The sequence below is a fragment of the Synchiropus splendidus genome, chromosome 5, assembly GCF_027744825.2.
Source record: "Synchiropus splendidus isolate RoL2022-P1 chromosome 5, RoL_Sspl_1.0, whole genome shotgun sequence".
In the NCBI taxonomy this organism is placed as follows: domain Eukaryota; kingdom Metazoa; phylum Chordata; class Actinopteri; order Syngnathiformes; family Callionymidae; genus Synchiropus; species Synchiropus splendidus.
This window is the reverse complement of record NC_071338.1, coordinates 24,657,917-24,685,000: the sequence shown is the minus strand read 5'-3', so window position 1 is coordinate 24,685,000 and position 27,084 is coordinate 24,657,917. Positions and strand designations below refer to the sequence as shown.

General features: G+C 42.6%; 1 protein-coding gene across 3 annotated transcripts in view; it reads right to left on the bottom strand.

Annotated features, from left to right (window-relative positions):
- Positions 1-27,084, bottom strand: part of LOC128758525 (talin-2) — a 90,344-nt gene that overhangs the window by 24,382 nt on the left and 38,878 nt on the right. For all 3 annotated transcript variants that reach the window (XM_053864550.1, XM_053864549.1, XM_053864551.1), the window contains 26 exons: positions 25,015-25,186; positions 24,851-24,948; positions 23,459-23,588; positions 23,010-23,162; positions 22,796-22,938; positions 21,607-21,734; positions 21,477-21,540; positions 21,308-21,412; positions 16,513-16,668; positions 15,881-15,982; positions 15,544-15,620; positions 12,462-12,642; positions 12,182-12,295; positions 12,008-12,116; positions 11,185-11,393; positions 9,880-9,978; positions 8,524-8,691; positions 8,247-8,381; positions 7,688-7,847; positions 5,488-5,654; positions 2,045-2,173; positions 1,281-1,394; positions 1,097-1,210; positions 755-889; positions 543-671; positions 350-452 (listed from right to left, as the gene is read on the bottom strand). In XM_053864550.1, coding sequence (XP_053720525.1) covers positions 350-452; positions 543-671; positions 755-889; positions 1,097-1,210; positions 1,281-1,394; positions 2,045-2,173; positions 5,488-5,654; positions 7,688-7,847; positions 8,247-8,381; positions 8,524-8,691; positions 9,880-9,978; positions 11,185-11,393; positions 12,008-12,116; positions 12,182-12,295; positions 12,462-12,642; positions 15,544-15,620; positions 15,881-15,982; positions 16,513-16,668; positions 21,308-21,412; positions 21,477-21,540; positions 21,607-21,734; positions 22,796-22,938; positions 23,010-23,162; positions 23,459-23,588; positions 24,851-24,948; positions 25,015-25,150 — 3,358 coding nt within the window. In that variant the 5' untranslated portion in view covers positions 25,151-25,186. The remainder of the gene's footprint in view (positions 1-349; positions 453-542; positions 672-754; positions 890-1,096; positions 1,211-1,280; positions 1,395-2,044; positions 2,174-5,487; positions 5,655-7,687; positions 7,848-8,246; positions 8,382-8,523; positions 8,692-9,879; positions 9,979-11,184; positions 11,394-12,007; positions 12,117-12,181; positions 12,296-12,461; positions 12,643-15,543; positions 15,621-15,880; positions 15,983-16,512; positions 16,669-21,307; positions 21,413-21,476; positions 21,541-21,606; positions 21,735-22,795; positions 22,939-23,009; positions 23,163-23,458; positions 23,589-24,850; positions 24,949-25,014; positions 25,187-27,084) is intronic.

The window sequence follows — 27,084 nt, the reverse complement described above, 5'->3', positions numbered from 1 at the left end:
AAAGGAGGAGATCAGAGGAGGTTTGAAGACAAAGTGAGAGGGTTTGGACACGTGGAAATGAGAGACAGTGTTGGACTGAGAACATAGCAGATGGAAGAAGAGGTGGACGACGAGGGTTGTGATGTGGTCAATCAGAGTTGCTTTCTGATATATAAATGTGGAACATGAGGATTGGTGAGTGAGGACAACACCAGGGCTGGTTGACCAGTGTGATCCAGGAAGCCCAACACTTGACTCATGTCCGTTTGTCTCAAGGAAAATCATGTCCTTGTGATGAAGAAGTTTTGGAACATTCATTTGGTCAACAATCAAAATGAAGTCAAATGAAAGCGGATGCAATGATTCCAACCTGTGTAGTGTTCATTTCCCTGAGCTGCACATGTCAGGAGCTGTGCCATCGACGACCCGACCGATTTGGAGGTGCTGCCCAGGTCCTGGGCACATTTCTCCAACTGGAAAGCAAAAGAGGGAAAATATGAAAAGGAAATAATGAATGAGAAAGTTTCTCAGACTTGGGTCATTCAAGCAAACATATTTCTTACCGACTCTCCAGGGAGAGGCTTCAGCTGGCCACTAGCGGATGACATCTTGGCGTCCTGCAGCTCACTCCTCAGGGTCTCGATGGCGGTGAGCGCCGAGTCGATCTCCATGGGTCCACACGCCTCATGAGCCTGGAAATTCGGAAGCATCATTGACTCATAGCTCACACGCTCCTGGTATTCTCTGGGTCTGTTGGTATCGCTGGCTTTAATACCTTTTGCGCAGCCGTCCGCAGCTCGGCCAGGCAGGTGGCCAGGTTTTTGGCACACTGACCCAGTTGCATTGCTGCGGCCTGATCCGTCACCGTGGGAACGGATGACTTGGCAGAGGTCACCATCTTGCTGCCCGGCTACAGATCCGGAGGAAAATTAATTAAACCATGTTGCTTAAACCCTTCATTAAATCTAGATAAACGGAAATAGGTTGCAGGTCGGTTTGAAAAAGCACAGGGGACGGGCTCTAATTATATTTGCTTTGGCCTGGTTACAAATTAAGAGCAGAGGGAAGATTAAAATTAAGATTGGCAAAAGTTAAAATGTGAAAAGAGGTGCAGCACCTGGAGGAAGTTCTGACTGGCGATGATCAGAGCCAGCTGAGCGCTGAGGTCTTCAGGTTTGGCTTGACTGCCTCGGACACCCTGCACCAGCTGGGGGATGTGGTCCGCCACCGCCTGCAACAGAAGCATGCTTCGTGTTATTTTTCTGTCCGACACCAGCTTGAGGACAGTGTGAGGCACTCACCTTGCAGCTCTGGACCAGCTGCTGGTGAGCAGCAGTGTTCTTGTTGGACGCTGCCGCATTTTGAGCAGCGGCGATGGTCTGAGTGGCGGCAGCCGCTCCTTGTTTAGCAGCATTCTGCACGGGAAAAACACAAGGAGTGTCAGGTCCAAAACTATAGGGTATTTGTATTTACTAATATTAAAGTGTTTTAGTACAGGAAAATCAGGAGAAACTAAATGGATATCTAGTTGAAACATAGTTCAAATTTAGTCAAAAAGGGTCAAAACTTCATGTGAAAAGTGCTAAAACTGAATTTAGAGAGAGAGTTGTGTTACACATGATGTCTCGATGACATAAACAACAAACTTCATGTTGCTCACATTTGCTGTCATACAATGTAATGAAGTCAGACTGACAGTCGGAGTGCACAAAGTTTGGGTCGGCTCCGATACAATCTTTAACAGACGAATACATGTCTCGATGTGGATATTTAAGTTGCCACACGAAAAGATGAAACAATAGTAAATGCCTTCTGAAATCTGTCAGATGTTGGTTCGCTTGTGAAGCCTGACATTTGCTGGTAAATAAGCTGCCAGTGAAGTCCAAGCTTGCAAATCTGCTGCCAAACGATGCTGACTGAAGATACCAGAACTGAGGGGAAGATGGCATTTACAAGTGCAGCAGAATTCCCACCACGCTCAAACCTCTGAAATTGACATTTTAACTGAGTCAACGTGTGGATGAGTGTTTTCTCCACCGTCCAGCGCAAGGATGGTGTTGCTGACCTCCAATCTGTTGATCAGTTTCTTCTTGATGGCGTTCTGAGCCGCCGCGTTCGTGGCCACCCGCAGTCCTTCTGCAGCTTCTCTGAGTCTCTGCTGCTGGTCCTCGTTCTCTGGATATGCTGCAGCACCCTGAGGGGATATTGACACCACGTCAGGACGGAGTACATTTTGACCTGTCTTAACGCAACACAATAATTTTTGCATCAGTGGTGATTTGTATTGCAGAGCTACAATTAAGATGTGGAAAGACACCAGGAGACCTAAATCCACCCTCAGATCATCCATCACAATCTGGTTCTGAGCTGCTGATTATTGCCAAACAACATACAAGGTGCCTCTCTTTCATCTGACCAGTTCATTTATCAAATTCATCGATTTCATCTATCAAATTATCCATTCTCTTCTGGACTTTACTGAGGAAGGACCATATATAATTTTAGACAATCTGCAGCTTGGCTCACACTGATGATACCCAACAGGCACGTCACACCGACAATAATAACAATAAAACAATAATGTTAATAAAATTTAAAAAGATTATATATTAGATAGAAAAATAACTTTAAAACTGAAAGAAAAAGAAAAAACGAAACATGTTTAATAACTTTTCAGAAACTTACTATAAAAAATCACAGCAGAATTAAAAAGAAAAATGGTCGTGAAATAATTTCAGATTGTCTCTGAAAATACAGAAAATAGAAAGTCAACACATGAAAGAAAAACCGTGAAATAAAGACAAAAACAATCTATAGATTTATTAACATTACTGGAAAAATATAAAACGAATCAAAAAGAAAACTAAAAAATATGAAAGAAAAACTGTGCAACAAAAAAAATCAGGCAATATATTAAAATTAAAAACATTACATTAAAAGTAAAAAATAAATCAATATCTGTAAAATATAGATATGAGATTAATTTGACTTCATAATAATATAATTATCTAAATAATCAATGAAACAAAAAACAACTAAATACACAGATTACAGAAAAAAAAGTAATGGCTCAGAATATTTAAACATAAAAACAAAACAGCTTCATTTCTCGAACCCTCAGATCATCCATAGGCACATTTCAGAGTGACTAACACCTCAGATCACACCTACTGAAGCAAGCTGCCTACACACCTTCACTTCCACAGGAACAGAGGTGGAATCTCAGAGGAACATGAAGCTTTTCTTCTCCGAAATGAAACTCAAGTTCAGCCAGTCGAGTGAATGCAGGGTCTTAAACATTGATATCATCTTAATGAGCCATAAAAACAGCACTTGGGAGGTTAACATTCCACCATATACCAAATTTAAACAATGAATACACAACAGAGCACCAGCAGGTCCGATTCATTGAGTAAGATGCAACTATCTGGAGTCCAACTGCTTTGTGTCCAAAATAGCAGCAGAGTTTTCAGCTGCGGCCAAGCAGAAGTGAGAGGTGAAACCAAAAGTTTAATCTTAAACAGCCGCTCCAGGGTTCACACAGATACTTGTGTCTTCCTGCTTTCAACTAATTAAGCCAGTCTTGTGGCGCTTGAGTGAAGAGCAGCTTTCACTCATCTCAACAGTTGATAACACCCAAACAGAAGAGGCAGTGTGCGATTGTTAAAAGTGCTTAATTCCAGCGGGACGCATCAGAAGATATCACCGGCTTTAATTCATCACTGGCCGCAGACAGCTGCACCTGCTTACTTGAGATACGCTGAGGAAGAGCCACGCACCAAACCAAGCAACACAATCCACTTCAAAGCATTGCTAAACTAAACTGCTCAATTCATCAGTTACCACGGCAACAGCAGGGTCAGGTCTCAGCCTCCGCTGACACGCTGAAACATGCAGCTGTGTCTGGCGATAAATCTGGCATCAGACTCCTGCGAACCAGCTGGAGGCTCCGACGTTTACTTTCACCGCGATACTCGCGTGGTTCAGTGGGCAGATAATGAGACTGATGAGCAGAGGTGGGAGATTAATCGTTGTGGATGGGGGAGACCCAGCTCGGCGACGAGGTTAAACCGCCCCTGCGGCGGGCGCACAACTTGATTTCATTGCTCTTTTTAATCATGTTCTATGATTTAAGCGCACCAAAGGCCGCGGGGCGCGGCGCTCGACGCCGGGGAAATTTCAGTCCCGCCTGGAGACATTAGCGCTGGCCTGACTGCTAATTTTGCCAATTTAATGTTTCCAAAATCTTGGACATCTGAATTCGGAATTTGAAAGGTGGTGTTTGAAACTTTTGAGGCAACGGTTGCAGTTTAAGATCTACCTTGTCTTCAGTTCCTCCACTGGAAAGACTTGTAAGTGGATCTGAAAAAGCTCAGCTCTTTATATTTGTTACGCCTCCTGCAGCTCAGATTACTGATGGTTAGATACAGCAGGGAGAAAAGGTGGAGGGTAAACACCAACAGAAGCACGACTGCATTAAAAGACACCGTACAGTCATCTGGACTGAACAGGTGTTTCATATTCAGGAAGGCCCAGCAAAGAACGTTCTTCCTAAGGCAGCTACGAAAACTGCGACTGCCGACGAAGTTGCTTGTGGAGTTCTACACGGCCATCATCCAGTCCATCCTCACCTCCTCTATCACTGTCTGGTACAACAGCGCCACCTCCAGGGACAAGAGCAGACTGCAGCGCATCGTACGTTCTGCTGAGAAGGTGATCGGTTGCAACCTGCCACCTCTTCAGGACCTGTATGCCTCCAGGACCCAGAGACGTGCAGGTCAGATCAGAGCCGACCCTTCTCATTGTGGACATGGACTGTTTGTTCCTCTTCCCTCTGGCAGGAGGCTACGGTCCATCCAGACCAGAACCTCCCGTCACAGGAACAGCTTCTTCCCCTCGGCCGTCAGACTGTTGAATTCGTGCCTTGTTGTTATTCTATTTTATTTTATTTCATTTCATTTCACAATTTATTTATTTATTGTCAGCACTTTATTCCTAAACACTTTCCTAGTTGATGGGCTTCCCACTGACCATGGCAATAAATTTGATTCTGATAACTTCAAGTCAGAGGCCGAACCCTGTCATGCTTGCACATGCTGGTTAAAACCCATGATAGCGAGTCCACTCTAAGTCATCATCAAGTCCACCTCTTCAGTGTCATTACTTTTCTAAAGGTTGTCTTCACGACAGAACACTTCTACAGCTAATGACTAAAGTGACAAGTCACTTTCTCTTATGACGTGCAGCGTGACACAACAAATACCATGGAATGTTCACAGAAAGTTTGTCCTAAACAACACCTTAATCACTGATTATAAACAGTAAATATACAAGTAATGAGTTCATTAAAGGTTAGTCTGCGTTCCCCAATCTTAAGTGAAACAAAAACGACTTCCCCAAGCAAATCATTTCCCTAATGGCCTCATACTTCACGGCTTTATATTTGATCAGCTCCAAAGGCAAAGTGACAGTAAAAGTGTGGCACTGACGGAGCTGATGTCCTCTGACCTTCGCAGCCTCTACCATCCTGGCAGTGGCGTCAGCCAGCAACTTGGCAGCCGCCAGCAGCTTCTTTGAGTTGTCCACATCCACCTCAGCTTCAGCGTCGGACCTCATGGCGTTCACCAAGTCAGAGGTGGCCTGAGCCAGGACCCGAGCCTGGCGGACCATTTCACCTGAGGAGGGAGAGCACAGGTGAGATCATGAGCTTCTCATTACCTAGAAACACATACTGTTTTTCCATAACACTGAGGCTCCGTCTGAGGAGGAAATGAAAATTCATACATTATTTTTCTATACAGTTCTTCATGGTTAAGACACTTTTGCAGCTCAAATGATCTGGGATTAAAGACTAACAGTCCTTCATTCCTGTTCAAATATTGAATTAAGAGCTGACTAAAAGCAGATATATATATATATATATATATATATATATATATATATATATAATAGTGATGACACTTTATGATGTGGATAGTCTCTCAGATGGGACATGTGGGAAAAGACTTGTCTGGAGATGTTGTACTCGACTTCGTCATGCCACCTGGCCTGTTATATACAGGATGTGAAGCACTGACCTGCAACATCAGAGAAACTGACGGGCAGTCATCCATTACTGACAGAAACCAGTCTGATCTTCATACAAAACAAAAGAATCAGGTTTCAGGGCAAGAAATTGGATTTCAATGTCAACTGAATTTTTACAGTGACATTCTGTTACGTCACTGCGAAATTCTGCTTCATTTCTTTTTAAATTTACCTTTGCATTTTGTGTATTGATTTTTCACGACAAGTTATCTTGAAGGTTTCGTTTTAGTACATCAGCTCCTGAATGACAAACCTGCTGCACGGGTTCTTGACTCCATAAATCATGTAAAGACAGTCAAAAATGCAATATTTTTTTATTCTTACATTTTTTTAATCAAATATTTACATGATTGGGTGCCAAAGATTATTTCCTTTTAAAGCACCTAATTTATTGACAGGAATTAAAATCTTAACTATACATTTTGTTTCAGAGCATTAAGTAATTTGTAAATCTTATTTTATAATCTTATTTTATCCTCAACCCCCGTTATACCATTAAATTAGGCTTTAACACTTTCCCATCACATTCATGCCTCTTCTTTAGTTCTGCCTTTTTACAAATCAAGTCAAATTCTTTGTTGCTTATCCCGGCTACAAGGGAGGAGAAAAGGGACACCCTGGACAGATCTCCAGTCCATCACGGGACATAAATAGAAGACATGACAATTTTGTTTTTAGAATGTGGGAGGAAACCAGAGTTGTAAGGACCAGGAGAACATGCATACTTGACACAGGACGGAACCACATTAACACCAAACAGTGAGTAGCCTCGGGTTGGATTCGAAGTAGCTATGACTCACAAATCACCATCAGAATGTGTCAGTGGAGAAGAACTGGATACTGATTGACGTGACTGTTTGAACCACAGATCTGGCGCGTCGCTACAGCACCTTGGCGGCCCACAATCCCAAACCTTCAGACTGCAATAATGCACCAAACTCTGAGAAAAAACATTACGAGTGACAGTTTTCACTCCGGCTCTGCTAACCGCCTCGAACGAGCGACAGATCCTGACAGAGCAGTTCAGGGGTGATAACCTTCATCTGACAGCAGGTCTGCAAGCCTCAGCAGAGTAAACACTCATCCTGACAGCAAAGTCCATCAATCAAGGTGGAGAGACAGCCGGACACTGATGTCCTCCACGCAGCTGTCCCACTGACACCACCGATGCCAAGATGTCAACACATCAGCTGCGAGGAGCTTTGTATGAAGAATTATAATTTATATGAAAGATTTATGAGGAACGTATCGCTCCATGACTGGACCATTATTAGCTATAATAAATCATTAATGGCTCAGTAAATGAAGCGCATGGTCCGAGGTTTGGAGGGGGAAAGTGGACCTTCGAAAGTCAATGTTGTACAATCATCCAATATGTTTTGTAATATAAGAGCTGTAGAGATAATACAGAGCAACACCACTTGTCAGACACTCATATTAGGGACACAGGAGCTTTGTGTTTGCTTCAAGGATGCCTTCCGTTGTCTGGCAACGACTCACTTCAGCTCATGTAAACCCAACAAAAAAAATCCACTTTGTATATAAAGCGACATGACACATGAGACGGCAGAGCTTCATCACACAGCAACTGATAAGCAGCTCCACTTTGGTCTTGACTCACCTGCATCACCCATGGAGCTGAAGATGCTCTCGGTCACGGTCATGATGGTGTCAGTGGCCTGGTCGTAGCGGCCGATCGGCTCTCCTCTGGATGTGTACTGGCGCACATGTTGCAGCAGGTCCCCCAGTGCCTGACTGACCACGCCAGCCGCGGCACTCACCTTGAGAGCCGGACGGAGCACATGAGTAGTTTTCTTAAGCTTCTTTTAATCGACCCCTCCACACAGAGAGAGTGACACTAAACTCATTAACTACATTGCTTCCTAAGCAAAACGCGATCTTCTTAGAGCAGCGGGGGTGCATTCGTGTTCCCATTGGCCTGCTTGACTGTTTTAAAATGCATTCCAAAACTTGCAATAATAATAATAATAGAGAGTAGAGTCCCACATGAAGAAAAATACAAAAAGTTAAAATAAAAAAGTAATAGTAGTAGTAGCTAAAGAAATCAGAATAAAAATATTTGGATAAATGTAATTATGGAAAACATGTAAAGTTTTTTAAAATATACATGAATCAGTGTACTTATATGGAGGAGACAACTCCCCCACAGTCAAGTGTACCTGCTTGAGCAGATCTCCGTCCTCTGTGGCCGACAGGCAGGCCTGGACGCAGCTCTCCACAGACCGATCCACCAGTTTCCCAGCTTCGATCAGCTGCTCTTGACAGACTGGAGAACTGATGGTGGGACTCACCACCTACAAGCACGGGGGAGGGAGAATGTGGCATCACAAAGAGAGCACTTCATCTATTGTCTCCTCTTTAATAAGGCCAAGTATGTTCCAAGTGTCAGACAGCGGGAGGATCGCAGCGCAGCGTGAGCTCTTGGATCGGCGTTACCTTGGCACAGGCCACCAGCTGGGAGGTGGACAGGGCACACTGGGTTGCAGCGGCGATGACTCTGTTTTGAAGAACCGTGTCTTCTGCAACCTGAGCCACATTCTTGGCCTTCAGCACCAGCATGGCGGCGGCGTTGGCCACGGCTTTGGCCAGGTTCATCAGCACGTCCTGGAAGGAGCATCAGAGCATGAATGTCAAACCGCCTGCCTCATTAGCCAAATCACAGACCAGCATCACACACCCAACTTTCAATACCTGCCGATTGAACTGTAGCTAAATGTAGAGCATTATATCATGTTGTTTGTCAACCCACTGGCGCCTGGAGTCCTCACAAAGCAGGCATTCAATCCCTTCCCCTTCTGGTCTGGTCTGATTAACAAGCACTTCTGCAGCTACAGAAACATGACGGTCTACAAGCCAGAGATGAGCTCCATCTTTTACTGCAATAGACCTGGACATCTGTCTCAGTTGACAGCCAGCTGGAAAACACAGTCTTTGTCTTCTGCTTAATCCAGTTACCTGCAGACTCTTTTATAAACACCAACAAGTCATCCTGATGCAACGTTTGTTAGCCAGTTTTTTTTTTACTATTAACAATAGGATCACGTATTTGCATAATAAGCAGTTTTTTTTAAATACGATAAGAATGAAACCCAACAGGAGCAAAGCTCAGTAAAACATTACATTTTTCAGACCATGAATGCATCAGTAAAATTAATATTCCTTTTAAATTAATGGACAATAATATAATTAATGGACAATAATATAATTTCACCTCACTTTATTTTGTGAGTCTCGATTACCTGAGCACTATTTTTAATGATATATATATATATATACACTGCATATAAAAAGAATGGGCTGGCTAGCTTGTCTAGAACACGAACCCTTATAGGTCATGATATCAACATCCGCTGTCGGTGACCTAGTTTTAGCTGCCTTTCAACCTTTTGAATTTGATATATAGGTTTTTGTTTGAGTCATATAAAAATGACAGATTTGGTCCCTGTTCCTGAGTCTAACACATGTGCTTTACACATTTCTTTAATGAACAAATACTTAGTCGTAAGTCAGGATGTATAATGTCCTTTGCTATGACTGGAGTCACCTAGGAGCCAGGCCTGAGAGAGCGACCTATAGGTGTACCTTGTCCCCAGACTCAGTTAAGTTATAGATCATACTGGTGTGGAGCTGAGAAGAGTGGGCACCAGTCTCAACAGTCTGCATCAGTCAGGGCGGAAACCAACATGCTCGACATGCAGCATTTAATTAAGACGTTTCCATTTATTCTGCCGAACATCTCCAATGGTTTCAAGTCACCCAGATGAATAGCAACATAAGAACATGCGGTTTTACCTGGAACCTCTCGTCAGTCTCATTCTCTCCAATCTGGCGCAGGAGGTCTCCGCTGGCCTGGCCGATGCTGCCTGCTGCAGTCAGCACCGTCTGCCGGGGCTGCGAACACAGGGATACGCTTTTCAGCAGGAACATTTTAAAAGGTGCCTTTACCCTGTAAATAAGCAGCATCTCGTGTTAATGAGCTGCCTCCCGAAATAATCTGCGAAACAGAGTCATCTATAATTCTCCTGCACAAAGAAACAATTAAGTGAACAAAGACCGCCCGCATCTCTTTGACTAATGATCTCCGTGTTTATGCAACCATCCCTAACTGTGCAGTGCGTGTGTGTTACAAATGGAGTAGATTATTAGCTGCAGCACAACACTCAACAGCACCATCCGTCACAAAGTTTCTCCAGTTAGCAATAATTGAATTAACAAAAACTTAAACCACTCGTTGAGCACGTCAGTTGCTCATGAAAGTGGGAGTTAAGAATCTTCATCGACCGAGTCATTTCTGAACTTCGGATCATTGTTGGAGCACTTTCATGTGAAGGACGGACGAAAAGGAGATCGGGCAATAAATGAATGGACGACAGACGGATTAAAGAAAGGCATCAGATCGATGGACTCAGATGAAAGATTAATGATGAGGAGCTGATGACTGATCGGTGATAGACAAATGGATGGATGAAGGATAGACAGAGGTCAGGAGTGTAGATGACAGAGGGTGCCAATGAGGGAGTTCTCATGAGCATGATCAAAGGAAAACATGAATAACTGAGAGAAACGAAAAGATCTATTAACGGATGAATGGATAACCAGATCGATAGAAATGCAGCAGAAATGAAGAGATTTGCTGGAGAGGGGAAGACAGCTGGTTCAGTTGGACAACCAGATCAAAATGGATATATGACAAATGAAAGCGGGATGAATGACAAAAAAGATAAATAGACAGAGAGATTAAAGAAGGACAGATGTGTGATCAAAATAATAATAAATAGGTGACTGACAGACAGACATCAGCAAAATGAACGACAGGTATACGACATATTGACGGATTACAAAATGATGGTTAATGGACGACAAAAACAGACAGCAGATAGCGATGATAGACAGACAGATGATGATCATTGAATTCACACGACAGATGAATCATAGCTAAAGATGGCAGAGAAACTCAGATGGGCCACTGCAAGATGGAGAGAACACAAGATAAGAATCTGACTGGAAAAAGAAAAGGAGAAAATAAAGATGACTTGACTGGACTTCAAAGGATAAAAGGATGAAATGGATCAGATTTAAATTTCATCTTCTGCTCACCTCGCCAGAGGCCGGCTCCACGGCCTTCAGCAGGTCGGACACGGCGCCGGCCAGAGTCCGGGCAGCCTTCATCAGGTCGGTACCACCTCCCACCTCATCCTCCATCAGCGCCGCCAGCAGCTTCACCCCCTTGGACATCTCGGTCAGGTTGGAAGAGATGGTGGTGATGGCGCAGCCCACCGCCGTGTAGTCTGTGTCCGTGGGGTCGCCTGGGAGGATATGAAAGCAGGGGACTCTGATGAAACGTTATCAGTAAAAGTAGGAGCAAAAAACGACCTCAGAATAATAAACTCTCGACAGAGTTAATCTCAGTACTTGGGCATCAGGCTCTGGGGAACGCAGGATGTGCTGTTATCAGCCCAAAACAAAGATAAAGTGAGGTGGGGAAAAAAAAAAAACTGTGATTGATGACCTTCATTTAACGTGCTCATAATAAGAGCCAGCAGTGACTCCACTCGTGTAAATTCTCCCCAAACCAAAGCCACTTCATCCTCCATGCAGCTGATAAACAAGTGTGTCTGGGAGAGGTTCCCTTTTAAACTCACTAATTGGGCTGATTATTTTTACGGAGCAGAAAACGGCAGACCTTAATTGACTTGTAAAACTGTGGCACACTCCTCCAAATTTGGTTTATAAGGAAAAGCTAGTGAGGAACTCAGTTTGGGTGCGGAAATTCCTGGTGTAAGGGCTGGCTGATCAGTTTCCACTGAGTTTAAGTGGCAGATTGCAACAAACAGGTAAGACATGCTGTTGGAAACGCAGCACCTCAGATCACTCATATCTTGTACATCAGGTATAATAAAATATTGCTGCTGTGACTGACCAGCTGTGAGGTTGACAACAGACGCTGTGCCCGCAGTAATGGCGTCCACCTGTGAGTGAATCTCGTGTTTGGACTCATCCATTTTGTTCTGGATCCAAACCTTGGATGCCTGCAGAGAAAAACGGGAAAGTTATTGCTCAAGAATTTGAATTTGGGATTGACGTCTCGACGCACCATGTCCTGTCCCAGAGGAGGAAGGTTGTCCACCTCCCCCAAGTCAATCTGGGCTTTCTGCACAGCCTGCATGCTGGTGTTGATGGTTCCCATCAGAGCCTGCTGGGCCGAACTCTGACCACACAAAAGAATTAGAAGAACTTCAGTGATGTGATCATAAATGATGGCGAAAGTTCAGATTTTTGGTCGAATCAGATGCCTTGGTGTAACCTCCACCACTGTTAAATAGCTTTACTCAGTTTATAAACACGTCACACTCAGTGCTCAGTCCTCTCCTCACCAGCGGGGGCATGTGTCCACGGTGCATCTGGCCCATTGTGATCTGCTGCTGCGGGGACGGCATGGTGCCCATGCTGAGCGACTCTGTGCCGATGGAGCCAGATCGGATTACTCCTGGCAGCGCCACGGAGCCGTGCTCCACTCTGCCCACACGGTTGAACTGCTGCTGCAGGATGGTGGATCTGCAGAAACAACGACCCCACTGGTTTGATCACTTTACACTCAATAAAGTGATATTTTACTGAAAAAGTTACTTCAATTATCAGTCAGAAATGAAGATGATTAAAACAAGGAAATTAAAATTAAATAGAATTAAAATTATTATTTGTCACAAATTTATAATATAATACAATAATTACACACTCAAACAAACACACAAATGAAGAGTGTAGGGAGCACAAAATAGGATGAGGAGAAAATTGGAAGGTTCAAAAAGTTCAGAGTACGTGGAGGGAAGAACTGAAAGAAAGGATGAAAAAGAAAATGTGTAGTCAGAAGAAGAATAGTGAGAGAGAGTATGAAGTACAGAAGAAGCAAAGGAGAATAGAGAGGGAAAGAAAACAATGCTGGAAAGAAGAGTGGGGGAAAGTCGGAAAGAGAAAAGTGGAATGATGTCAAGTGGAAGAGGAGCCAGAAAAATAAATAAATAAATAATAATAATACAATAATAAATAAATAAAAATAAATAAACAAAATAATAATAATAATAATACGTTTTCATAAGAAGAATAGAATGAAAAGTAAGAAGTGAAAAAGGTAGGGGAAAATCAAAAAGTGGAAAGATGAGTGAAAGAAGGGTTGGAATAAGAACAAAAACTCAAAATATAAAGAAAAAATATATTTGGGGGTCAAACAGGACATTCCAAAAGTAAAATGACAGTAGACTAAAGAAGAGCAGGAAGAAGAAGAGCAACAGCAAAAGTATACAAAGATGAAAAAGTATAGAATGATTCATTGTAAAGAATTTTGGTGTTGCAAGGAGGTGACACAACAAAAGTAAAAGAGCTGCAAGAAAAAAAGATCGGATTAAAAAGAACAAAGAAAAAGGGAACAAGCTACAATAACTTGAAGCAAAAAAGTGTACAAGGGGGGAAAGACAAGATGAAAGTTCATATTTAAATATGATGAACAAAGTTGACATGAGTAAGTCACTGGAAGTGCATCACTAAGGATCTTTAATAAGGAAAACCTAGTGCAGTAATGATCACAATTATGAAAGTCAATTTAAACTTTGCTAGAAACACAACAGCACTGCTCACTGTTGCTAAATTGATAAACTGCGAGCTAATGGAGTGCAAACAACAACGACAAGTGGCCAAGTCCACGACAAGAAAATAAAGAGCGAAAATAACAAAAGAAGTGATTTAACAGAGAGAGTGTTTCGGGTCTGGAGCGCGTGTGTGTGTGTGTGAAAGCGGGCACAGATTCATCACTCAGCGCTGCAGATTCATGGCACCAGCACAATACATGCAGTCTCTCACTGGGCGGCTGCAAGACAAAGCTTTGTTTTGTTTCACCGGTGGCCTCCAAGAGTTGTGCTGGCTGCGAATCGTGCAGAAATGTATTTAATAAAAAAAATTCTGTTAAAAGAGCAGTATTAATTGGGGCAGAACAAGGACACAGCTTCTGTTACTCCACAGTGAAGGAGCAGGCATCTAATCAGGAAATGTTCTGTTCCAGTCTCTGCAACATTTCCTCACACGATTATCTCCCTGGATAAAGTCCAGCCGGGGAAGTATATTCATGTGCTGAAATGAGGTGCTGGAAGATGGATGTAGGAGCCGCGCTGCAGGTTTATATTGAGGGGAAATTAAAAAACGTCTTAGTCTGATATTGGAAATGCCGGAGTTGTTACTCTTCTCATTTTCCCTGTGGCCTCATACGGTTGCACACTTGTCCCCATGACATATTAAAAGTCCAATTGGAATGCATGAGTAGTATTTTAAACTATACAGCTGATAATACTTCATTTTGAGATCATTGCTTTTCACTGCCATCCATCTACCTCTACTTATGGGCATGGATCCACATGGAGAAAGACTACTCGACCTGTCAATCTTGAGCTCCTTTGCATTGCAGAAAATCGAGTTTTTGGTGCACTGCAAATGGGAAGTGAATTTCATTTTGGCCCAATTATGTGTAGTTAAGGCTTAAGTGGGCCACTTGAATGTACTGACAGACCACATTTGGCACACGGTTCCCATCAGGGGTCACAAGTCAGCCAGAGCCAGTCTTGTGCATCCTCCCGGGCCACACCGATCCTCTTCATGTCCTCCATAATAATGAACCTCAACGATTAGCTTCCTCTTCTTCTCTTGTCCGGTACTTCTACTTCCAGACATATTCCCTTTCTCTCCTCCAGACGTGTTCAAACCATCCGTGCCTGAACTCCTTCACTTTGTCTTCGAAATAAGTAAATGCAAAGTGAGCTCAGTTAAAAAAAAACAAAAAAACAATTGTTTCAAAGATTATTCAAATGACAAAAACAACATTACCCACACATCCAATTACTGCACGTTGTGACATGCCAGTACATAAATTAAGAAATTAAAATGAAATAGAAATAGAAAATAGAAAGATGTCATTTCAAAATAATTACAGTGGAGCAATGCATGAAAATGAATAAAAATAATTAAATGAATGAATTCCAGCTAGTATTTTTAATTTAACTGGATGGACAGGAGAAATAAAGTAAGTTGAGTAGTATCTATCAAATAAGTTGCAGCATAAAGCAAAACATAAATACATTTAGATATTGCCATTTATGGTACCACAACTTATATTACGAGGTAAGATTTAGATTTGCAAGTGCAAACAACTTTTAATAAGCTCTTTGCCATTACCATCAACTCAAACCAAGACTGGACATATAGAAGAGATGCAATGCCGCATTTTTTTGCATAATGTTAAAATATAATTTTCATTTGAAATATGTACAGTCTGGACATAACCTGTACAATTGCTGTATAGATGCAGAGGCAACAAGCGTTGGAATCTCCATGGTAGCTCAAGTCGAAGCTCTGGTGCCAGCTAACATGCTATTCTAAATGGTAAGCCAAAGTACTTGGAGACAATTGACTTACTTTTTTGGAGAGACTGATTCCTCAAGCATCGTTGACTCTTCATCACCTTCTAGTCCAAATCGGTCCTTGCTTTGTTTCTGCAAATAGACTTTTTAGTATCCTAACAAGATGTTAACAAGGCTAATGAACTATTCACCATGTTCACAAGGGGATGTGTGTCAGGTTTTATGTATACATATTACTGACAAAAAACAAACAATACAATTGAGAAAATATGGGGACAAAATGTATATAAACAGCAGGGTTGTTTTCACAATTATTCTAAATGTATTAAATACACGGTAAATTTGTTTCATTCGTCACACTCTACCAAACGCTGAATAAATTCAAATGGCACCTTTTTCAGAATAATGTCGATGTACCCGGCGATAAGCTGGGAGATCTGCTCGCCTTCAGTGGTCTGGACGGAGTAGTAGCTCTCCTGGTACTCCCCAAAGTCCTATCCAAACACACACACACACACACACACACAAATCAGAATGCACTTGGACAAATGAGCAGCTTAGAAATTAGCTTCTGTTAGTTTGATCGAGACAATGACCGTTAAGCTCTGTCTATGTTGCTCACTGATGTTCAGGAGCCGAGGCAGAGGAGCGGTATCGACAACACAGACATGAGAGGAGATGTGGTCAATATGAGGAGTGCATAAAGGAATGGACAGACAATGGAATCTGTCTCTGTATTGATCGTTGGAGATGTGGAGCCAAGAGTGACAGCGTGGCCTTGAATAAGAATGAATAAAACAAAAATCTTTTCTTCCTTCCAGAAATCAAGAAAGAGAGCTCTTAAGCTGTTTTTACAAAATTACAATGTAACTTTTTCATAGAAAGTGGAGGCCTTCAGAGAGTTTTCTCTTCCCTGACGGCGAGACGATCACCAAGAACCAGGTGGTGAGTTCTGGTGACTGTGCGGGGAAGATGCATGTCGCTCATGGTTGACTCAGAGGACTGTTGAGTTGGCGTGGCTTACCAGCGTGAAGCTCTTGGGCGAGGCGGCCCACCTCTTGACTGTGGTCAGTGGCCACTCTTGAACCACGTCCTTGGTCCTCTCGTCCACTCTCATCACCGACTCTTTGGTGATGCCCAGCAGTCGAGGCACAAGTTTGTTTTTACTCTTCATCTTCTCCTGCAGACAGATGAGTTCAAGAGAACATTCAAAACACCTCTTGCCGTAATGACGCATCTAAGACAGCAACCTAGGCAACATTCTTTCAGCTGTCGGTTTAAATACGTCAGTGTCTGATCTTCATATGACGGCCTGATATTCAGATCGCCATGTTGTATTATCATGTATTGATGAGGAATCAGGAGATGGAAAAGCAAAACATATCATGATCCAATGTTAAAGCACTGATTGCTCATCCGAATAAAGGTAGTTTTTGTTGAAATACAGGCAAAGTCAAACGCGTTTTGTCTTTCATATCTGAGTCAAAATAATAGATATTTAATCAAAATGTCACAATAAGTCACAACAATATCAAAATATTTGCATTCCAATTGTCAACCATGTCCAATAATGAAACAGCAACTAAAAGCATGAGGGCATTTAGTCATGATAGTGACTTATTAAATCAAAATGGTGTAAAATACAGAAGCACAATAACAAATACACAAAGCAAAAATGTGAGTACAGTAAACCAAAATGAAATAGCAGAGAAAAGCACTTATAACAATAAACTTGATGAAAAAACATGAAGAACGTCAGTCAAACTTAATGAGAGGGAATATTAGAACAGTGAAATATAAAGTTAAAATATGGTTCTGTGTGTCATAACACTGTGTAACTTCATGTAAATAATAACCTACAATTTTACAAGGAATGTTCAAGTGATAAATAATCACTTTAATCTATCAATTTTATCTGCAATTCAACAAGGGAATTCTGAGATTGAAGTGAGACCCATCCTCTTCTATATAACAGCATAAAATATAAAAGCTAGGAAATTTTGTTTTCATTTAAATCAACATAAAAGGGCAGTCTGTGAATTGGAAGTAATAATGACTGGTATATAGAGAAACAATCCTAAACCTAAAAATTTTAAAAAGCGTCAAATATGTGAAAATGGGGTCCCAGTAAATTTTAAAAAAGAGACACTTGGTGTCCAAATCTCATCTGAAATACTAACAGCAGCCACTAATTAAGTCAACTGTTCCAACTTAATCCTGTGGTCTTTATGTTGCTGTCAGCAGCTCTTACATTCACAGAGCTCACTTAAGCACTAATGTCAAATTCCAGATGGGGATTTTTCCCCTCCTCAGTTCATATGGAAAGAGCAAACTGCATCTGCGTGGCTGTGGTCGGTGAGCAGATGGACAGAAAGTGATGGGCTGTGACACGAGGGCAGAAAGGTGAGGCGGGTAAAAAGTCCTGGAGGGAACGTAAAGTCTTGCGGGCCTCCCAGAGGTGATGGGTTAGCAGACTGAGCATGCAGGATTGTTTCCACGGGAATTTAAATGTTTCTGCTCGGTTGGATTAGACTCGGGAAAAGAGCAGAGAGACAAAGGTGAGCGAAGAAAATGTCAAATGGATCAAATAAAGGACAGGCTCAGGTGAAATGACGACAAGGATTAGACCAATTCAGAGAGGAATACTTGACTGTTTCTGGCTCTGGTTCTAGGTTCTTAAGTTCTGATCCGATGGTCCCGACGGCTGCTGGAGGAACAGCCAGAAACCGTCTGGCACAGACTCAACTGTTTCTCTTCAGGCAAATGACCAAAAATAATCTTAAATTCTGTGAGAGTTTGTCAGTCGAGCCAGATGTACATAAACACTGGGGGATTAGCCCGCAACATTATGACTGTCAGACGCACATTATTTATGGTACAGAATCAGCAGTGCTTGCAAAATAGTACACAGTTGGTTATCAAAAATTTATCAAATATTTAGAAACAAAGTCAAAATGTTGACTTGCTGAGTAAAAATAATGAGTTTCTGACCCAGAAAAAGGAGAGATAATCAGTGAAACACACCCAAGTGTTAATGTAGCTGAAAAATACAACAGAATAATTGTCTTGGTTCTGAGGAACGGGGTCAGAACCCACAGCATTCATGGACTCTGCTCAATGTCCTGCATATATTAGTGATGGCGTCTTTTTGAAAAGAGTGTTTCCAAACAAGTATCAGTGCTCCCAGCTTCCTGGATCCACGGTCAGAAATCTGCCGTTGGCGGTTTCACTGTTAGCAAGAGTAAGGCTCTCTGGTCTGCCACTGCATCGCTCTACCTCCTGAGTAATTGTCGCGCGACACACTGGTACAGAAAACAGTTGGTCGGCTGCCAGGAACAAGCTCCTCGGACGTCGTGTTGACAGTGTAGGTGCAAGAGAAAGTGAGATAACACTAAAATGTCTGTCCTCTTGTGTCTCACACGGCGTCTTCTGATATCACAACACTGTACATCCGTCACTTCCCCGCTGAGCCAAGAGTGCACACTTCATGAGCAACAATTGCTTCAGAGATATCTCTGTCTAAGGAGGGGGGGGATGTTTGCTGCAGTTCGACAGGATTTGGACCACATCTTCATCTGGATTGATGTTACCCCAGTATTATTTTATGGATAACTTCAGTCTGTCAGCTTGATCTCCTTCTGAACCGGGACGAAGATCAGCTCTGTGAAAATTTTAAAAATCCAGAGACAAGGCTGTGTATTGACAGGAACCTGGGGATAAGATACGCAAAACCAAATTTTGAAATATTTTGTGAAGTATTGCAATATTGTCGGTATGGTGATGTTGATAACAATGAAGATGATAATGATGATAGTAATAAGCCGTTACTTTTTTCTCATGGTCTGAACCCTGCGGCTCTTATAATGACGCGGCTGATACATGGAAGAACAACATGTTACCAAAATATTGAGTCTTGTCACATCAAACCAAACACAGGCTCTTTATTGACCAAGCACTCAAAGCAGCAGCTGAGACCAGCTTTGGTGTCGGAACTTCGGACACGTTGGTGAAAAGGCACACGTTGAGAGCTTTAATGAAATAAAAGATGTGATGAATTCATGATTCAAGTTGAGAACATTGCCTACTTTGTTTCATGAGTCAGTCTTGTTGCTGGATGCCGTTTTCAAAACTAATTTAGAAGTGATCTTCATGGTTTCAGAAGCTGGGTGCACCACTGACCTTTCTATGGCGCAGACTGCACCCGTAGCTTATAGACCTATTGTTAGGTATGAACAAGATATATTTTCCTTCTTAAATTTAGTGGGTGCAGCTAATATTCTAGTGCCCTCCATGGTCCGGAAATTACGGTAAATACATACTGTGTACTTAAAACACTCATACGGTATCATGCCATTAAGTTACAATATGTGAGTGTATCGATATTTTCTGACAGTCCAACTAAGAGACACAGAGTTGAAGGAATAGACAGAGGGAAGTGGTGCAGCTGAAGGTCATCACCTTTAAGTGTGACACAATGGTTCTCTGCACTGAAGAGCGAGAATAATAGTGTCGTTCATACAGAGCTATTCATAAGGCTGGGAATTGACGGACCTGTGAGTGCGCCTGGGAGGTGAAGGTGGAGACAGTCTGAGTGAGTGACCAGAGCTGTTCAGCGACCCATTACTACGGTGAAGCAACTGTTCAGGAATGCTTGAATCAGCAAATTCTGATCATATTCAGCAAATGTTACCATGGAAATAGAGTATCTTAAAGATGTTCTGTCAAGGAGGGCATTTCATTTTCAGTAGAGGGTTTTTCAAAGACATCCTGCTAGGGTGAAGACAGATTGCATGTGAGCGCCCCCAGGGAAGTCAAAAGAGCCAAAAGCAAAGCTGAAACATTTTCCATACACCACCCTTGGTAGTTAGCGGGCTAACTTGGGCAAATAGGACACTGACTACAGCAGTAGGTGATGCAGTCAACACCACGTAACCTGAGACAGAGACAAGAAGGAGAGCAGCGCAAACAAGAGATCAAGTCGAAGGTTAAGACTTTGAGGAGTGTGTGACTGATACAGAGTCCAAACTGAACATCGAATACAGAAGTCCATTAGTCACAAAGACACACGTATTTATTTGTCACTGCCAAAGAAACGGTGCATATATTTTATACAAATCTAGAGCTGAAATGCCTTCATTCATCAAGTAGTTTGCTCTTCAGTTTGACAGTTTGTCAGTCTTGTCTTACCCCCCTCATTGGTCTCAGTCTAGACTCAGTCTCGACTCTCAAAGTCTTGCTCTTGCTGTGGTCTCTGTACGCAGTGGTGTTGGTCTCACGAAGTTAGGTGGTCAAACTTTTAACACTATAAAGGAGCTGTGAGATTTGACCGTCTATTTACCATCTGCAGACATTGAAGTATACTGTACTTGCTCACCACGGATCAGAGTATTTGTGTTTTCACAAGAAGAAAAAGTGCCAATCCAAAGCACTTCTATTTATCCAGAAGATAAAACCTAAGAAGTGCGTCGGCCCTGTCCGTCACAATCATAACAAAGCCTTGATTTATTCCTCCTGTTCTTCACATCATGTAGATCAGCGGAAAATTGCCATCTTTTGTTTGGCGACATGAAAAGCTGTCAAAATTCAGGTGCGCAATTTCTCAGCCTGCTGGCTAAAGTCTTTCAACTCTCAGATCCACTTAACGCAAATCCCCAAAAAGGCCCGTTATTCCCGGGAGAAATAAAGCTTCAAACACATTCAGCTAATTCTAAAAATTCCCCTTTCTCATTTCATTTAAAGTTGCATGGAACTTCAGCCGAGTTTCACTGTAGATCGAATTAAAAGTGTGAAAAGAAGTCGAACATGATGTTTTAGCTCACCTTGACAAGGAAGAACGACACACCATACGTCCGCAGAGACCTTGCTAGCTTCACGTACTTGACTTTGGCTTCGATTTCTGTCAGGTCACCACAGTTTTTATGCTCCTGTGAATCAAAAATAGTCATGTGAAAACATTTTAATGTTTAAGACGTGACAGTGTGATCTCACCTGGAACACTTTCTTTTCGGACCCTCTTTGTTTGATGTATTCTTTAGGGAGGAACTCCTTCAGGCTGCAGAAAAGAGCATTTTTCTCATACAAGATCAATATTAGGGAGGATGTTTAAAAAAAAACTTACTCCAGAAATCCAGGTTTGTGTTTAATTTCCATGTGCGGTCCAAATTGGATCTGGGCCTGGATGCCTCCAAACTCACAGGCTTTATCGAAGGATACAGGGTGGGAGCCATTCAGGATGTCATCTCGAGCCTGAAACAACGTAGAAGTTGATCAAAGCACATCCATTCACAATCTCTAAAGACACCAATCAGTCTTGGTCATTGACGATTTGGGTCAAATTTTCCTTATATTTATTTTGTCTGTCTTCATGAATAAGGTGTTTTTTTGTCAGTCAGGAAATTCCAAGACTGGGAAAGAGGCCTAGGCAAGAAGTCAGGGACCAAGACTCCTAGTCAGAGAATGAGGGCGCCAGGGCATGAGAGTTCCAGGCACAGAGCCAGACACCCAGGGACCCAGGAAACTACAAAACCAGGGCCAAGGAAGGGATCCAACGACCCATGGAACAGGACACGGTACCACCATCTAACCACCTCCACTGCTAGTACCCAGGACCATTGAGCAAGTCACCCAGAATAATACAAAGGCGTGCTCCTCTCGATGATCTCTCATTCAAGACAAATGCTTAGCATGTGAGATTGGAAAGGAAGTGGAATTAACAGGTACTGCACCAGGAGCCAAGACAACAACAACAACTGAAACATGTAACGGTGGGGAGAACTAGCATGGTGGGTCTATGAGCGAGGGTGTTATTATACGTGTGACAACTCAAAGTGAAATTTGTGACCGAGCCAGGGATCGACAATACAAAGCAGAATTCAGAAAAGTTGGAGGACACTGAGGAAAAAAGGTAAATTGTGAGCCCGGGTCAGAAACTGATAGGCGAGCAGCGCAATTTAGGAGCATAAATTCTTCAACTACAATTTTATTAGCCAACTGTAAGCAACAGATTCAGCTCCATGTTGAACTTTTCAAAACACTGGCGCAGCAGTCCAATCATTCCTGAACCTCGCCGTCATCGTAAACATGCTGCTCTTATCAGCTTTATATCCAGCCATAAAAGTCTGATTCTCCAGACAAGAGCGAGCAGCAGACATTTCTTAATTAACACGCCATCTGTCAGGGAACACTTTTGGCAGCGGCCTATCGTCATCCAACACAACAGAACATCAGATTTAAATCTGGAATTTAAAAAATGGGACGTATGAAATGGAGTCTATCTAATCTAATCTGAAAGTGGTGTCAAGTCTGACCTGGACGTAGAGGAGGTTGAGCTGAACTGGGTCTCTGGAGTCAACGTTCTGGTCCGAGTAGAAGAACTTGCGTCTCAGCAGTAGGGTCTCGCTTTCTTCCACCCCTTGCTCTCTGAAGGTCCTGCTGTGGTCCAGCCAGTTCACTGACCAAACAAAACACAGGAGGCCTCAGTGGTGTCCTGATCGTTTTACTGCTGTTCCATCCTCCACTCACGCTCATCATCTGTGTGCAGCTTGGCCTTCAGCTTCTCCATCTTCCTCTCATCCCGCAGCAGCGTTCGATCCTTCTTCAGCGTTCCCATCCCTTCCTCCTTCTTCTCTTCCACTGACTCCTGGATCAGGGAATATTCCTCGTAGTTGGTGATGCCTGAGGAAGTGACACGTTTGCACGTTAGCTCAGATCAAGGAGGGCGTTCTAGTGGAACTTGTACAAGTCTGTCTACATGTGGTGGCTCTCGTGACAGGCTTGTTTGTCCACCACATCACACAGAGGTCCAAAAATATTAAGCACCAACTGACACTGAAGCAGGACAAGAGGTCGCCAACATCTATCAGACATTAGAGCCCAGGACCACTTACAGACTGACGCTTGTCAGCAGCCTTCAGGGAGTAACATGGGGGAAAATAAATGCTGACACCAGCATATATTAGGAAGGAACTGACCTATCCTGCTGCAGATAGTGACCAGCAGCTCCCCCACTGTTTTGGAATCATCCACCATGATCGTTTTCACGGCTCCGTCAAGCATTTTGATTTTCTGCGGCCGCTGTTTCTTCTTATATTCCAGAATGTCCTGCAAAAGGGAGAAAAAAAATGCTTGAAACAGAGAACAAAAAAGAGGAGTGTTGGACTCCACTGAAAGAGAAATGAAGCTGAGGAGACCGGCGGGAGAAAGAGACAGATCAAAAAGCAGCAGGTTGCATGGTGAGAGCAGTGAATATGGTCCAGAAAACCGCATTTCCCGGCTGCCTATCTCACACGCCGCTCACTTCCAATCACAACAATGAGCAGAAATTTGCCTCAGAATAATTGGTCACAGTCACGCTTCCCACCGTCGTCGCCTTTGGTGGATTTAAGGCGGAAACAGCATTTAGAGGAGCAAAACCGCAGACAGATTGGAACGCGGAAAAAAGCGGAGCTGGCCGCGGGACTCAGCAGCAGCAGCGCACAGTAGAGGATTTCTTCTCCCTGTTCAATAATCGGCTCCTTGGTAAATCAAATTAAAAAGTGACAACTGAGCTATTCAATACAGAAAAGAAATCATCCTTAAAATAGGGACTTTTGAGGCTATTATACAAAAAATTTAAATTAAAATGCAATCATTATTAGGCAGTAATTACAAACAACTGACAACAATTATAATAAATAAATATTAGAGTTAAGAAAAAAAATATTATTAAAGTATAGTATTAGTAGTAGTATTAAATCATCATAGGAATACTGTCAAATGTGCACAAAATGTGCGCACCTACCTAAAAGCACAAATTATTAAACAATCATCTAAATATCCTTCATAATGTGACTAGGACAAATTCATTTTTTTCTAATATTGGGTATCCATCACAAAATAATTCAATAAATGTATAAAACAAAAATCAAAAAAATATATTCAAAATTCACTCGAATATCATAACCAATTAACAAAATGTACAAAATCCTAAAACATAATTTAATTATGATTTGGGATTTAATTTTGATTTCAAATATGCAAAATCTAAAATGAGATGAACGTTTGACCTTGGAAAAGTGTGGCCCAGGAAATTTTGAATTCTTCCTTTTTTTTATTCTTTCATGAGTACTGCAAATTTTCACAATATTCCTTGTTTTAAAAAATAAAGAAAAAGGATTTTTAAAAATACCTCCCAAGAGAGTGGCTTTATTTTACAGTTATGAATGCATGACATAGATATAATGACCGAGATATCCGCCAATTAAAAAGGTCTAGTTATGCATAGAATCCAAAAATTGCACAAGTAAAAAGGGGCAAAAATAAGCACCTCACAGAATGTTATGAACAGAAAGATACTGCTCTCATCAGTCTGTGGTAGTATTTACCCCATTCCGGAGCATGTAGTAGTCCAGGGTCCTGCCCGACTCAAGCCAGATGCCTTTCCTGGGGTCTTCATCCGAAAGAAACAGACCGTAGTCTGATGCTGGGAATACATAAGAGGCAGAAATGTCACCTTCAGAACACAGTTTGACTCCGCTGTGCTTCTCACCTTGTCCGGTCTGGGCCTCGGGAACTCTGTCTCGGATGATCCGACAGGCATCGTAGACGGCCGTGGACGGCTCAAACTGCATCGTCTTGACGACGTTGCACTGGCGAACGCATATTTTCAGGGACAGCACCACCATCTTGGCAGGTGGTGAGAGCCGGTACTGCAGCTACACCTGCACAACAATAACATGCATCATTATCATTATTAATCTAAACAGCTTCATGGGCAATAAAGCACTCAGAAATAAACATTCAGAGGCTTTTCAGATGATGAAACTGCAGCATTAACACTTGGATTTTGGATCTCATGATGATCTCAGCGATTATTTCTAAAACAGTTTCCATCCTAACTGGTCCAAGGGAGATAAAGCAATGGCAACAGCAGTCTAGGACCAACCCACAAGAGCGACAGATGGCGAGAATGTCACGGCTGATCAGTTTATCTTAATGTGATACTGTAAAGAATTCAGCGGTTGGGAGAAAGTGATGAAGGCTTTGCGATTCACGAACACAAAGAAGTCATTTGAGATCAATCACTTCTGCAGAGCGAGAAACAAACCTGTCCATAAACACTACAAAGCAGTTTCAAAATACTTTTCTCATTGTCTGATCCAGAAATATAAAACACACTGACAGATGCTCGACTGTCACGTCTATGTCTCTGCAATGAAAATGGTGGGAGCTGATGTGATTCTTGAAGATTGAAAGCACGAGAAGCAGAAGAGATGTGACCTTTCAAACAGAGACCCTCGTGTCTGGGCCCACAAGGCTCCTCTGTGCACAGGGTGGGAGGTCAGAGGTCAGACCTAGTCACGGCCGAGGGACACATCTGCTCCGCCCGGCTTCTGACCCTAACGCACACAGAGAATGTGGTCCCTATGTGAGATGTGTTCACAGGAAGAAGCGAAGGTGTTTATCTGACGCTCGGTCAACACACGGTCGCACAGTCCCACCATGGTCACAACATCACTAAGGAATCTGAAGCATCTCACAACGAGACACAAACCCCCTTCCTTCTCCTCAAAACACTTGCTCCACAAATTAATAAATTAGTGTCATTCTTCTCTCATCTCCAACTGAAAAGACTTTCCTCAACCAGAGTGTCATTCTCTACTTGTGGCACTGGGTCTGATCCAGGTCTCCTAAGAGTTGCGAGGTCTGAACTCTTTTTTTTGACTGACATCTTGACTTATTCGGGATGAACCAAACTCCACACTGAGGATCTTCTGCCCCAATGTTTTATGGGACCAGGCTGAATGGGAACAGAGGTGCATGAATGATGAAGGTAGGATACAACAGCCCACTGAAATTCACTACAAGAGTGGAAATCTATTACAACTAACGGTCCCAAAACAAGCTCCTATTTCCAAGGTGGGAGAATCCTAACCAACCCAAGTACAACCATGTTTCCCAGAAGGTTGAGACAAAGTAGAAGTTTTGAATCAATGTGAGCTATTGAGAATAGCTAACCAACTTTGATGACTGGAACACATTGAACTTGGGCGTGATGTGATTCCCAACACCGGGAACAACAACAGGAAAGCAGCACCAGCAACATAGGGAAGAAGCAGAAGCTTTGTCGCTTCAGAAAACCACTCATCTGAAACTTGAATCAGGCATTTCTTCGGTTCCTCTTGACCACAGAAAAAAAAGTCTGACATTTTTTGAGCCACAAATTTCCAGCAATAAATGCTTGACTCCGAACTTGAATGTGTTGTATTTCAAGCCCATTATTGGAGCTTTTCTCAGTGGACTGGGCTCAACAGAAATATTCTGACCTGTCGGCTGAGGAAACTGTGATAGTTACGGATAGCACAGTGTGTAGTGATGTCCTATCACTTCATTCCATTTGTCCCAGCTACAGAAAGAGCTGGTTTGCCACCAAGTACGGACTCATACCGAAGCCTCCCAATGACGTGTCCGTGGCATGGTATGTCCTACAGCAGCTGACTGAGTATCACCACATCACATTTCAGAGTGGTTGATGCTGCCGGCCCACAACAAAACGGTCAGCGGTTTGGGACTAGTTGGAGGCTTCCCACAGCAAATAAAAAATTGCCAGAAAGACTGA